The 14,229-nt window shown below is 57.2% G+C and overlaps 2 protein-coding genes across 2 annotated transcripts; both read left to right on the plus strand.

Moving 5' to 3' along the window:
- The first annotated feature begins 496 nt into the window (after positions 1-496).
- On the plus strand, positions 497-1,249 carry BHLHA9 (basic helix-loop-helix family member a9). Its single transcript, XM_005493553.3, has one exon. The coding sequence runs from the start codon at positions 510-512 to the stop codon at positions 1,221-1,223; it is 714 nt and encodes a 237-aa protein (XP_005493610.2). The 5' UTR covers positions 497-509; the 3' UTR covers positions 1,224-1,249.
- Positions 1,250-3,672: 2,423 nt separating this feature from the next.
- On the plus strand, positions 3,673-10,307 carry TRARG1 (trafficking regulator of GLUT4 (SLC2A4) 1). The gene is made up of 3 exons (XM_074557105.1): positions 3,673-4,198; positions 8,972-9,104; positions 9,643-10,307. The coding sequence occupies exons 1-3, from the start codon at positions 3,809-3,811 to the stop codon at positions 9,648-9,650; spliced, it is 531 nt and encodes a 176-aa protein (XP_074413206.1). The 5' UTR covers positions 3,673-3,808; the 3' UTR covers positions 9,651-10,307.
- The last annotated feature ends 3,922 nt before the right edge of the window (positions 10,308-14,229 follow it).

Below are 14,229 nucleotides of genomic sequence, written 5' to 3' on the forward strand. Positions count from 1 at the left end.
CTGTACCAAGCACAAGACTTGCTGCTTTCCTCAGCAATGGCACCATTTTGTGCTTCAGCTCCCCTCAGCTGAGAAATACCAGAGGCGCTCAGACCCGTGAGCAGGGAGAAGGCAGAGCCAGGCTGGTGATGCCCCTCAGGGCTCTCTCTGCCTCACAGCACCATGAGAGCCCTGGCATGGCCTGTGCCAGGGTGAGCCATCTCTGGCCAGCAGAGGAGAGGGCAGAGCAGCACGGGGGAGCTCCTGCAGTGCCCAAATTATCAGCAGACACTAAAGCAGCCTGTGTTTAGTGGAGGTGCTTTCCCAGGGACCCGTGAGCATCCCACCACCCCAACTCTGGTGCCTCATCTCTCCCTGTGCCTCACCTGCGGCAGGTGAGGAGGGTCGGGGCAGACACGTGACGAGCCCGCTGAAGGCTTTAGAGGCGGATTCCTGTCCCTGCAGGTGTCACCCACACCCTCGGGAGGCAGCAGCACAGCAGCGCCTCTCCCGCTGCCCTGGCCGCTGCCATGGCCGGAGCAGCCGCGGGGAAAGGGGGGCCCGAGGGCTCCGAGGAGGAGCTGGACGCGAGGGACGCACCCCAGGCGTGCTACAGGCCGGGTTTGTGGGTGTCCCAAGGCAGGGGAGCAGACGCCAGCCCGGGGGACACGGACGGGATGAAAGTGAGGAAGAGGAGCCGGCCGGTGCGCTCCAAGGCCAGGAGGATGGCTGCCAACGTCAGGGAGCGTAAGAGGATCCTGGACTACAACCAAGCCTTCAACGCCCTGCGGCTGGCCCTCAAGCACGACCTCGGCGGCAAAAGGCTCTCCAAAATCGCGACCCTCCGGCGGGCCATCAACCGCATCGCGGCTCTGTCGCTGTCCCTGCGCGGCGCCGGCTGCTGCTGGCCCTGCGCCCACCCCGAGTGCCGCGCCCGGGCCGGGGTCCCCGCGCAGGAGCCGGGGCCGAGGGGCAGCCGCCCCTGGGAGCCCGTTCCTGCCGGGACACGCTGCCCTCCGTCCCCTCTCAGCACGACGTTCAGCCCTCAGCGGCAGCTCCATCACTACGAGAGCCCCAAGGAGAATCGCGCCTGTGGCTCCGGCGGGATCCCGCAGCCCGGCCAGCAGCGATTCACGGGCTCAGCGATTCAGGGCAGCCTGCAAGAGCCCCAGGCCGGGAATGTCCCCTGGCAGTCGGGCTACTGCCAAGGCTGGGGACAGCAGCGGCGCCTCCCCTCGCACTGACCCGCAGGGCTGGGACGTGAAGGTGACGGAGCCGTGGGACACTTGGGGGGAGCGGGAGGGTGAGGGAGGGAATATGATGCATATCCAGCAGGTGAGCTGCTGGATGTGCAGCCCAGCTGGAGGGCTCAGAGAGAGCCCACACACTGTACAGGACCCTGCTGTGTGTCTCCCCTCTGCAGGAAGGTGGGAATTCCTCTGGAAATGCCGGCTTTGTGTTCCTTACAGCGAGGTCTCACTGCTGCTGATCGCCGCTGTTATTTATTCCCTGTGGCTTGCTCTGCGAGAAAACACGAGTTGCAAACCCGGCAGCAGGGCAGCGGCTGTTAATGTGTGTGGGATGGACAGATGGGCCGTGGGATGACGCTAAAGCCCCGGCTGGCGGTGGCTCTGCTGCCGCCGGTGAAGGAGGGGAGCAGGAGCAGGCAGAGGTTACTGCCCTCCCGCCACTTTTGACGCTAAGCTCATTGGTACAGACGTTTGTGCCTGGCAGATTTGCGAGGCCGGGAGGGGAGACAGATGTCGGCTTTCATAAACCCACCCATCCAACTGGGGTTTCCTTCTGATGCCAGGGAAGTGGCTCTGTTGGGACGGGCCAACAGCAGGGTGGAGGGGAGAAGGGGGAATTTTACTGAAAAGGTCCCTTTTGTCCCATTCCTCTGGCTTGGAGAGCTTGGAGCAGCTGCGAGGGCTGCCTCCTGCCCGAGGCTCAGCAAACTGGAGTTGCTGCAGGAATCAGGCAGGGATTTACAGCCACACACACCACAGCTGGCAGAGTTTTGGGCAGGACATTTTGCACCGTGGGATTCCCACAGTGCTGAGCCCTGCAGAGCTCCCCCAGCCCCTCTGCTCCCACCGTTCCAGGGGCAGCCTGAGCTCTCTCCCTGCCCGGGGACCTGTGCTGGAACAACCAACCTCCTGCTGTTGAGTACCTGGATCTCCTCCTCCTTCCCTAATCCCTGGTGGGACAGGGGAGCTGGTCCGGGAGCAGAGGAAAACTGGTGGCAGCCAGGAGAGAGAGCTCTTTGCTCAGCAAAGGAGCCTCTTTGAAGTGCTGATGGTGTGAGGCATCCTGGTTCTGACAGGTGCTCCCCTGGCCAGAAGAAGGCCTGCAGCCACATCCCTGAAGGAATCCTGCTTCTCCCTGCATCTCTGGGTGAATCTCCCTTCTCGGGCTCTTCCATGGCCCTGCCCTGCCCTGCCAGCAGCCTTCACACGGGGAGGGAGAGCCCAGCAAGAGCAGCCTGCAAAGAATGTTTCAGTGACTCCCTAGCTCAGGAAGGAACCCTCCTCCCGAATTTGCATCTCCCTGTTTCTCCCACCCCAGCTTTGTTGGTCAGCCCAAGGGAGGCAGATGGAAACAGATGGTCCCAGAGGCAGGAGTGGAAGGGAACCAAAACCCCGTGAAAACCCCCCGAGCAGGGTCAGCCCACTGCTCTCAGATCCACGCTCACAAACTGCAGCTCCTCATTCTGTTTGGAGGCTGTGGGATGGGAAAGGGCTCCGGGGAGGGGTGGGCAGCAGGTTCCGAATGGCAGGAGGCTCTTGGGCACCTCTCGGGGAGGCAGAAGGTGCTGGGTGTGCCCCGTAGATGGCACTCACTGCCAGGGAAACCCCTGGCAAATTTGGAACTGAAGCATAATGCACAATGGATGGAAAACATCATTTTTTTCCAGGCATCCAGGCTCTGAGGGTTGTTTTAGCCCTCCCTCCTGCCCCTCACATCATCCCTGCTCTCATGGATGGAGAAGATGTAACTCACACTGCACCAGCACCCTTTCTGCTCTGTACGTCCTGTGTAGGGCCGTGGTGTGGCACTGATCTGGTGTCCCTGTCCCCAGCTGTGGTGTCGCCACGGTCACCCACGCACAGCGAGGGCAGGGCGAGCTCAGCACGGGGTGTCCAGAGCCTCTCCCAACCCTGTGCCCGGGGGTGATGCTTTCCCAGAGCGGCTGGAGCCCGAGGGCTCCCACACCCTGCCCAGGGCAGCTCCAGCCTCTCTCTGCAGCGATGAGGGACTCGTGGCTCTGCTCCGTGTCGCGTGTCCCCCACCTGCCTGGGGAAAGGCTGGCAGCCAGCGGGGACAGCGGGGACAGCAGGGACAGCGGGGACAGAAGGGACAGAGGGGGCAGCGGGGGCAGAGGGGCTGTGTGCGCTGCCCTCGGCATCCCCCGCTCCTCGGGGGCTGGAGGCGGCCCCGAACCCTGTGAGAACGGGCGGAGCCGGCTCGGGCTGGGCTCTCACGTCCCGCTGCAGCGGAGCAGAGCTCGTGCGAGCCCCTGGGACGAGCCGGGGGTCGGTGGGGCTGGGCCGGGCTGGGCTGAAGGCGGCGGGGACTCCCCGGCTCCGCCCCGCCGCATCCCCGGGGGCCGCACGCACCGGGGCGGGCGGGGGCCGAGCGCGGGAAGGCGGCGCGGGCAGGGGGGGCCGGGGACACCCCGGGGGCGGTGCGCGGCCCCGATCCTGCCCCGGGGGCCGAGCCGGAGGAGGGGCCAGCCCGGCTCGGCCTCCCGCGGGGCGGCGGGCCCCGAGCGCAGAGCGGCGGCGGCGGCGGGGCGCTGCCCGAGCCCGCTCCGCTCCGCCGGGCCATGGCCAGCACCGGCTCCGCGCCCGGGGGCCCGGGCCCGGGCTCGGGCACGGCGCTGCCCACCCGCTTTCAGGAGACGGAGAAGCTGCTGTCGGCGACGGAGGGCCGGGAGGAGAAGGGCCTCCGCGGCTCCAAATCCTTCACGGCAGCCCTGCCCGGCGAGACGGAGCGCAACGGGCATGGGCTCGGCTACAAGTCGGTGTCGGTCGGGCACCTGGAGGCGCCGCCGCTGTCGCCGTCCCGGCTGAGCCTGGGCAGAGCCTCGTCCACGGCCACCAGCACGGCGGCGCCGGAGCAGGGCCGCCCTCGGGACTACCTGGTGCTCGCCATCTTCTCCTGCTTCTGCCCCGTCTGGCCCATCAACATCGTGGCCCTCGTCTTCTCCATCATGGTGAGTGCGGGACCCGCCGGGCGCGCTCGGACCCGCCCGGTTCGCTCCGGCTTCCCCCGCCCCGACGGGCGCCCCGGAGCTGTCCGCGGTGCTGCAGCCCCGGGAGGAGCCGCTCGGCTCCCGCAGCGCTCGGCCGGGCTGGGCCGCCCCGCTCGGCTCCCGCAGCGCGCTCCGGTGCGGGGCCGGGGGGCGCGGGCGGGCGGAGGCGGGCGGGGAGCGGCGGCGAGCCCGGGGCAGCGCTCGGGGAGGCGGCGGGATGGAGATGGAGATGGAAAAGGAGATGGAGATGGAGAAGGAGGCGGCGGGATGGAGATGCAGAGGGGGTGGGATTCCAGGGCAGGCTCCGGGAAGCGCGGTCCCCGTCCCCCGGCAGCGCTCCAGGACTCGGCGGGATTCCCCGGGAAGGAGCTGCGGGCAAAGCGCTGACCAGGGACCTCCCTCCGAGCCCAGCCCAGCCCTGCAGCACCGGGGAGACCCTGGCTGGAGGCTCCTGCCTGGCCTCAGGCACTTCAAAGGGACAGGCTGCACCTGCAGCTGCTTTAGCGCCCTGGAAAAGCAATTTTCCTCCATTAAACATCCCCCGGAGCTCAGCAAATACACCAAGAGCCGAGCAGGGGAGATGAAGGCAGCCTGGCCTCCCACCCATCTCGGGTACAGGTGGCTCAGCCAGCACAGCCCTACAAGCAGAGCCACCCCCTTCCCCAGCAGATGCTGCTCTCTTGTACACACCCAGCACCTCCCATGCCTTTGATTTGCAACAAAGGCAAACCTTTTCTTTGACAATCAGCTCCGTTACCTGCTCACCACACAGAAATACACCGAGGGGCACACGCAGCCAGCACTTCCCCCCAAAAACCACCAACAACTTGAAGGCAGGCACGGGCACTTGCCACAAAAAGCCCTCCAGGGAGACCAATTTCCATTTTGAGGAGGAATCATCGTTCCTGCCAGTGCCAGCTGTCATCTGCGTAGTACAGTTGTGTGGCACAGCCTGTTTAGGCAGCAGCCAGGGAAGCCAGCCAGCCTTGTCTGGCTTTGCACTGCAAGGAGAGGGAAAGCAGCTGGGTGTTGCATATCCATGGTAATAAACAAGGGCTCTCACGGGGATTTGCCAGCCACATTGGCCTCCATGCAGAACAGATCCTCACGCTGTCCCTTGCAGGCGTGGGGATGTGCCTTGGGCCACACCAGGAGGAGAGTTAACAGTGGGAAAAGAGCAGGAGCTGGTTCTCCTGCCAGGCTGAGAGGGTGTGGTGGCTGTCACAGCCCGGGGAGGCAGGAGCAGCAAGGCAATGAGATTATTGGGCTGCCCTCTGTTCCAAGGCAGCCCTGCCCAGGGCTCAGCCGGAGCTGGGGAAGGGAGGCAGAAGGTGCATTCAGCTGAGGACAAGGCTCATGGCACTCACAGCACTCCAGCAGCCCATGCACATCCTCTGGCCCCTGCACAGCCACCCCTGCACTCTCTGTCCTGTGCTTTAATTAATGATTCCAGCTCTCTGTAGTCCTGCACCATCACCTCCTCCACACACCCACCTGGCAGCCAGGGACCTGGCTGAGGATGAGGAGCCAGCCATCCATCCATCCATCCATCCATCCATCCCCCTTCTCTCCCTGAGGAGCCAGGGAACATCTGGAGCAGCTCCCAGGGCAGGGGTTGATGTTTCACCTGCCCACAGCAGGGAGGGACTGAGCTCCCAGAGCCCCCCCAGGCTCAGCTTTTCTCTCAGAGCACAGCCCAGGTGTGCCTGATCATGCCCAGGTCTGAGCAGGAACCAGGTTTTTGTGATTCCCATCGCCTGGGGAACCAGGAGCACCTTTCCACAATGTGCTGACATTCCTTTGGCTCTGCAATTGTGCTTTTCTTTCCTCAGTCAAAGCTTTTGCACATGAAAGCTTTTTTTTTTCTTCCTGGGTAATAAGCAGCGTCCAGAGAGGAAAGTAAATGAATGCTTTTGAGCTTAGTGTCTCATAAATCATTTTTCAAAAGCTGCTCTCAGATCCCAACAGGGCCTATGGCCAGAGGTGGAAAAAACCCTGCTCTAGCCATCCCCAGCCCATTCCTGCTAACACTGATTTCATAGAAATTAATTACCTGGAGGCTTCTCCACGGACTCTTGGATGTGTTTTTGTCACCAAGTGGTGATCTGGCTGTTCTGGAGGGTTCAGGTCACTCCCCAAGAGAGGGACTGGTGGACAAGGATGTTCCATCTCCTAGGAGTGCAGGCAGGGCTGGCTACCACACACCCACCCTGCATTCCTGCTCTGAATCCTTTCCTCTTCCCACCAAAGTGCAGAGCAGCCACATCCCAGAGCCCAAAACTCCAAATAAATGAAGGAAAATTTTAAAATCCATCCAGAACCACCACGTAGTAACATCAAGGGCACTTCTGCACGGCACTTGGTATCCAAAATAAATTCTGTCATTGCCAGAAGATGTGGGAGAAGTCAGGCTGCCCTCACCCATCATCTGCCTCACTCTGGGGTTGACTGATGCCTCTCTTGGAATGTTTCCCTCAACAAAAACCCCAAGTGTCCAGGATTAATGATTTATTCTGGGTAATTGGTGGACGGCAGCAGAGAGCATCCAAAGCCAGTTCATCAGCTGGGAGGGATTGCAGGGAAGAGGATGGGATGATTTGTCTTCCCCATCCCTGGGACCAGCACAGCAAAGTAATTGCCTTCATTTACACAAGGCCACTTAGGGGAAAAACCCATTTTGGGCAGTAAGAGGAGCAGACAGCAGTAGGAAAGAGGTAAAATTAATAATCCCTGAGTCACCCAGGCTCACCTGGCCCATGGGGCTGCAGAACAGCACCCACAGCCCAGGCCCTGCAGATTTCCTGGAGCAGGGAGTCCCCTGGCACTCTCACAGTGACTCACTCCCCCAGAGCCCTCGAGCTTTTTGGAGATGTTCTGCCTTGGTGAGCCTCGATTAATAAACAAGATGTTAATGTTTTTATGTGGAAAGCAAAACAGGGGATTAGTGGTACTAGAGAGCTATAATCAAACTGTTCCACTCTGATTAATAATATATGTACAGTACCAAGTTCTTGCTAAACACCCCATGCCAATGCTGATGTGTTTCTCATAACTGTGGAGGATAAATGAGCAGTAAACACTTCCAGAAGCTGTAGTGATAAATAAATATATTGAATTTTGCCTGGAAGACAGCTAAAACTGCATATTTCTCTGCAATCTAACCCACACCCCGCCAAAATATTGTTGCAAAATTTGTTACAAAAACCAGAGCCTGAAAATTGAAATCCCCAGAGCTGGAGCTGTCAGTGAGCAGGGCAGGGATCCTGTGGATCCCCGGGCTCCTGCATCCTCCCCATCTCTCACCACCAACCCATGAGGCTTCATTTTGTCACCTCCTGTTCTGGGATGAAAATAGCTCTTGGCTGCATCCCTTTGCTTTCAGAGTGGGTCTGGCAGAGCTGCTGGTGAGAGCAGGAGCAGCGGGGTCCTGAGCACTCCCGTGTCCCTGCTGGGGACAGCCATGCCCAGGCAGGCTCCTGAGCGGGGCAGGACGTGGGCAGGGAGCAGAGGCAGCAGCCACCCCCTGTTTGGGGCTCTGCTGGGTTATTTTCGTGGTGATACAAACTCGAAGGAGCACATGGAAACCTCCAAAGCTGTGCTTTTCCTACGGAGCAGCTGCCCATGCACAGCCTGGGATGTTTTGGTGCTGCCAAGAGGCAGAGGAATTAAAGCAGGGTGAATGGGAAATGGGACAATAACATCAATTATTGGTTCAGAGTCTCTGTGATGTTTCATTATTATTGCTAGAGCTGACCAAGACCTCCCTGCTCTTATTATTTATTTTTTTTTAACATGAGGCAGGGGATCCTTTCCATCACAGCTATTTCTGATACACAGTTTTTGAAAGGAAACTGGAGTTGCTTTAATCCACTTCCACCTTTAACTCATTTTATCTAGTACACTCGTTTTTTTTACACTGAGAATTTCCCCAGTTTTAGCAGCCATGCTCCAAAGGGAGGAGCTGTCACACAGCACAGGGCTCTGGGGGCTGCTGCCCCACAGTTTGCCCCAGACCCCTCTGTTCTCCTCCAAGGCAGCTTGGCTGGGGATGGATGGGCCAGGGGAAGCCTTTAACTCATATCAAAGTGTTAAATACAATAATGCAACTCCAAATTAGGAATATCTGCTTCAAAGCAGTTAAATCATCAATAAAACCCCACTCCCAGTGAAGTTTAGGGGTATTTTTCCCAACTCCTCCACTGCATCAGGGATGCTGGGCTCCCTTCTCCCCCTATCCCACCTTGCTTCCCTTTCCCCTCACTCCACGCTTTCCCAACCAGGTGAAAATGTCGCCAAGAGGCCTTAAACCCCCTCACCCACTTTTCCTGCCTCCAAACCCCCTTCCCAATGGGTTTTGGGGGTGGCACAAGGGTGCTGCACAAATCCAGGGAGGATTTTTGGTGCCACGGGCCGGGCTGGCAGCAAATGCTGACGCACGGTGAGTAATTCCGCCACAAACCCTCTCACAGCTGCCCCGTGCTGAGTGCTGGGTGCTGCCCCAGCCAAGGGCAGGATGCCCAGGAGATCCTTTCCAGCAGGACCAGGATCAGGAGGACCTGTCCCCAGCAGTGATGCTGCTCCCTCACCAGGAATCCTCATTTTTTACTTAGGAACCAAGTGATCGCCAATTAAGGAGCAGGATAGAAAATGGGGCTCAGTTTGGGGGTTCTACAGGCAGGGAGTCACCCCTGGAGCTGCTGCCCCTCTCAAGGGACTCTTTTTGTGTCTCCCCAGTCGAGGAACAGCGGCCAGCAGGGGGACACGGACGGCGCCCGGCGGCTGGGACGCATGGCCAGGCTGCTCAGCATCGTCTCCATCGTGCTGGGGACCATCATCATCGTGCTCTACATTTCACTCAGCATCGGAGGTAACCCTGCCCTCTCCTCCCCTCAGCCCAGCTCCTGCAGGAGCCTCACCTGGCTCAAGCTCCAGGGCATAGGATAGATCTGCCCCTCATGCCCAGCTCAGTGCAGTGGGAGGGCGCTGACTCCAACTTGGTTTGGCCATCACCAGCTGCTCAAACACCTTAAAAACACCTCAGAGAATGGGCTCCTTCCAGTAGGAACACACTTTTCTACTGGAAAAATTGCCCAGTAGGATTTTTGCCCAAATGGCCAGCATGGAAAGCCTTCCTCTGCTGTCCAAAGTGTCCTGGTGACCACACAAGCTCTCCCTGGTGAAAGGCAAAGCCCGTGGTTGGGTTTGGAAGAGTGGAGTGCTGTAAAAACACAAAGGTTTCAGGACACAAATCAACCTGCCCAGAGATACAATCCCAAAATATCTTGGGAATGTCCCAAAATCAGCACAGCTCAGGCAAACGGGGACCTCAGAACCACCCAAAAGGAGAGTAAGGGGAGCATCTGCTGCCTGCTGGGAGCTGCCCTAAGCCGCTTTTTCTTTTGCAGCTTCCTAGAAGACGTTTCAGCATGCAAATACCTTGAAGAGGAGGAAGACAACTTTCCTTTTGGGGTTTTTACTTTCAGCCTTGCAACAAAACAAAACAAAAATTGTCACAGTGTAGGTGGGCAGCCCTAGACAGTCTGCTCTGGAGCGCCGTCGGAAGGAACGCATGCGTCAATTCACCGCCTCCTGGGAATGAGCCTGGGCCAGGGACGGGATAAAAATCACCCTGAGGAGCAATGGGAGAGGCCACTGAGGAGAGGAGAGGAGAAGGGGGAAATCCACTACCTCATTCGTGCAAGAGGAGGAGAGAGTCTCCAGAAGGAAGCTGGTTGTGGAAGGAAAACACAAGGCGAGAACGGGACGTTTCTGAGGAGTCCTCCTGAGAATTCTGGCACAAGTCACTGGATTTTTTGGGGGGTTGTTGGTTTTTAAATCGTCAAATTCTCTGTCTCTACAAAACAAAACAAAACAACAAAAAACAAAGCTCAAACTGCCATCAGGAGCTGAGAGCTGTTCCAGGGAGGAGGAGGAGGGAGAGCAGAGCTGCAGCAGGACCACGGCTCTGCTCCGAGCGAAACGCAGCCGCCAAAGCTGGAGGATGTGGTGGGTGCTTTTGTATTTTTGATGAAAAAAAAAAAGAAAAAAAAAAGAAAAAAAAAAGAGACAATGACCATTTGCATGCCTTTGGGAATGTTCTCCATGTCTGTTCCTACGAGCTCTTTTATCACTTAGGGCAGATCTCAGAGCTGGCAGAGGAGGATGTTGCTGCATGAGAACCCCGGACTCCTCCTCACCCCCATCCCAAGGTGGGCTTTTTAAAGGAAGGCAAAATCAGGTGTTCCCTGTGAACCCCCCCATTTCTCTGTGCACCCAGAGGGAGGTTGGCACCCCTGGCACTGAGACAATGAGACAAGAGCCTGGTTGATGCCCAGCAGCAGCACCAGGGCATGGAGAGCCCCTTCCACCCACTCACCCACGATGCCACGGCACGCAGAGGCTTCAGCGTGATCCAGCCCCCAGCACTGCCAGTGCTCACCCCCAAACCCTCTGGGGCTTCAGCTTAGGGCCTTCCAGGAGATTTCCAGGGGCATGGAGGAGTTTTAGACTCCTGCTCCTCTCCTTGCACCCCTCACACAGCGTTTCTCACACAGCTCTGAAAATCTCTGGCGCCCCGGGAGCTGCCTGGGGGCAGTTCCAGGAGTCGTTGTATTATTTTTTAATGTTTTGTATTTACCACAACAAGAAAACAGACTCTGCTCCTCCCACTCTGTCTGCAGGCACCACAGGCCCTGCCATGTCTTCCACAGCCCCTGGCTCCCCCAGCCCATCCCTGTGGCACCCAATGCCCCTGGAGGCTCCATCCAGCCCCAGCCCTTCTCCTCACTGCTGTGGGGCCTCCCTGGGGTTGTTTCTCTACCCACCCACCCACCCAGACTATGCAAAGCTCCATTGCCTGTTGTTTCAGCCAGGCTTTGTGACTTCTGGCCACGTCCATTGGCTCCCTGAGGCTCTTTGATCCAAACTTTGGGGACACACCACCAAGAGCTGCACTGCCTGACCCTTCTGTTGTGTCACAGCCTGAGAACATGGACTGACTCAGAATTTATGTCCTGCAGGGCATTTCTGCTCCCTAACACCCCAAATTTAAACCAAATTCAATGCTTCCCTGGCTTGTCTGCATGGAGAATCCACCAAAAGAAACTTCCCAACATGGAAACTGCTTGGCACTGCCTCCTGCCCTGGGCTCTGAGTGGGCACCTGGCTTAGCACAGGGCAGGGGTGGATGTAAATCCACACTGTAGTTACTCTGTAGTAACTAATGTGCAAAGCCACTGCATCTCTGTGAAAATTCTCCTGTCACCTTTTTTGATTGCTCCTCTTTCAAATGGTTTTTTCCCTCTAGATGTTGTTTGAATCCAGGGGGTGAGGAAGCCAAATCCCCCAGACACGCTGTCAACGTTTTCCTCTCCACGGGAAGGGATGCCAGGGGCTCACAGCAATAGCACATCACTACAGCACCTTCTTGGGCTCCATTCCCATCCACCCCTTTGCCAGCACTCCATCACAAAATGCTGGCACCTAAAATGGACCAAATCTGCAACTTCTTCTTGTGCAATTTATCTTTTGTGAGTTCAGCAAACGGGGAGTGCTGAGCATTGCTGGGTGGGAGCTCCCTCCTCCATCCTCTGCCCAGGAACTGCCTCTTTTCCTCCTGAGCCCTTCAGAAACCCTCCCTTGGATGGTCAAAATTCATTTTATGGCTATTGAAACCCCATCAAACCCCCAAATATTTCCTCCTTTAACTCTTGGACTCAAAAGCTGCTTGATGGGGAACATGTAGGATATTTCTGGAGCTACATAATGGCAGTGCTGCCTGTCCCTGATTCCCTGCCCTCTGCCCCCGGAGCTGCTGGGATTCAGCTGATGGGAAGAGCCCAGGAAGCAGGAAGGGCCCTTTTTTCAGGGAAAAGTGCTGGAGGCAGTTCTAGGACTTGAGAGCGCTGAGCGTTTATTAAGTAAGGATTTAAATGCTCTTTTATCATTTTATAAAGCCTTTCATCTAAAGTGCTTCCCTGCATCCAAAGGATCAAACCCTGGCACCCCCCACGAGGGGGGTTCACATTACTGCTCTAATTGCAGGGATGGCAGAAGCTCAGGCTCTGAGCTGCTCCCAAACCAACCCCATTTTCTTCTCTTTTCATCCTCCTCCTTAGCAGAACCATCTCTGAGCACAGATTTCCTTGGAATCTGGGGTTTTTTTTCAGTGGGATCCAAACAAATGTGGTTCCAAATGGGATCCCTGCAGGGGTTTGGGAGGCAGCTGCTCCTTGCCAGGACAATCCCAGGCCAGGGCAGCACAGAGCACTGGAGACACCAGGATTCCCCTGGATGCAGGAGGAGGCAGAAGATTTCCCCAAAAACCCCAGGGTGATGATTTGTTTGTGCCTCCTGTCCCGTTGGACAGCTCAGGTGATGCTTCTCACCTCACTGTCAAGTCTAACAAAGAGAAGAACTATGACACTTAAATCCCTTTCATTCTAAAATCTTCCTGAATAGATACAATTGTACTACACCCTTGAACTCAGCTTTTTTCCCTTCTTCTTATCCTGCATTTAAATCCAGAGGAAAGCCTCCTGACAAAATATTTACTCTGTTTGTAACCTGCCTCTGCAGTGCTGGAGGAACAAACTCTCCAGAACACCCCAAAGTCCCTTTCCCTGCTCCCCCACCACATTCTAAACACATTTTGCAGCCTGTTTTGCAAAGTTTTGCCACTTTGCTCTCCCTATCTCCACGGTTTTATCCCAGTCCAGCTCCCTCTTTGGCTCTTTTTGGGTGGAATTTGCTCATTTTGGTGAAGGAGGAGCCTGCAGAGCCCCCAGCCCTCAGCACTCACCTGAGCAGGGTTACAGCTGAAACAGGCACAAAATCCTGGCCAAATCCTCCCCCCTGGTGAAGGAAAGGTGAGAGCAGGGTGACAACCCAGCCCAGGGCAGCTGAGCTGGTAGGAGGAGAGCTCTGAGGGGATGGAGAAGGAGGGAAATGTCTCTAAATGTGAGCTGGAGTGGGAGCCACCAGCGAGTGTCAGCTCCTGGTGGGATGGAAATCCAGGGGAAGGGTTGGAAAAAATGGAAATCCAGGGGAAGGATTGGAAAAAATGGAGCTGGGGCTGCTGGCACCTCCCTGGCACTGCTGTCCCTGGATTTCTGTGCCAGGATTTGGGGCAGAGCTGGGCTCATGGGGTGCCACAGAAGGGCTCCTGGCTGCATCAAGGCTGGGCTGAAGCTTTAAGCTGAACCAGCAATAAACTTTTCTTGGTTTTGTAGCAGCCTCAGTGACCCAGGGTCAGGGAAGGTCTGGCCCCAGCCAGTGGGGTCACAGCAGCACCAAAGGGATCTGAGCCCCAGCAGGGGAAACAAAGCCACCAAAGCACTTCAAAGTTGGATGGATTTGCTTTTTCTGGCTGGCATTTCACCCTGTTCCAGTTTCCTGCTCTTTGCTGGTTTTATCACACTGTCCCCTCAGCATCCCACCCCCAAAGTTTGCTGTTAAGGATGGATTTGCTTTTTCTGGCAGCTGTTTCACCCTGTTCCAGTTTCCCCTCGTGGTTTTATCACCCGGTCCCCTCAGCATCCCCATCCCAGAGCTCTCCTGAGCCCCTCAGCCCTTCCTGCCCCCTCTGCCCCTGCTGTCACTGGGACAGGTCCTGCTGCAATGGGATCCCACCTCTGGGTTCATCTCTGGGCTCAGGGAGCTCTGACCCCCTCCAGCCCACACAGATTTCTCCATGCAGACAAGGGGAGCAGATCCTGCCTGTTCTATAAAATGGAATCTCAATTTCTGTTCCCTCCAAGCCCAGGGAGAGGCTGCACCCACCCTTGCCCTGCTTTGTTACCACAGCCAGGGTTGCCCTTCTAAATGAAATTATTCCGATTTAAGCTCGTTCTCCTTTCAGTACACAGCCTTTAATTTTTGGCAAAAAACCAGTTAGGTTTGGACAGAAGAACTCCCCTGCTTGGGCCCAGTCCCAGGGGGTGTGGGGGGATAGCAGCCTTTTCAAAGTGGGAATATTTGTAAAGCATTTGCTG

The sequence above is a fragment of the Zonotrichia albicollis genome, chromosome 22 (genome assembly GCF_047830755.1).
Source record: "Zonotrichia albicollis isolate bZonAlb1 chromosome 22, bZonAlb1.hap1, whole genome shotgun sequence".
Taxonomy (NCBI): domain Eukaryota; kingdom Metazoa; phylum Chordata; class Aves; order Passeriformes; family Passerellidae; genus Zonotrichia; species Zonotrichia albicollis.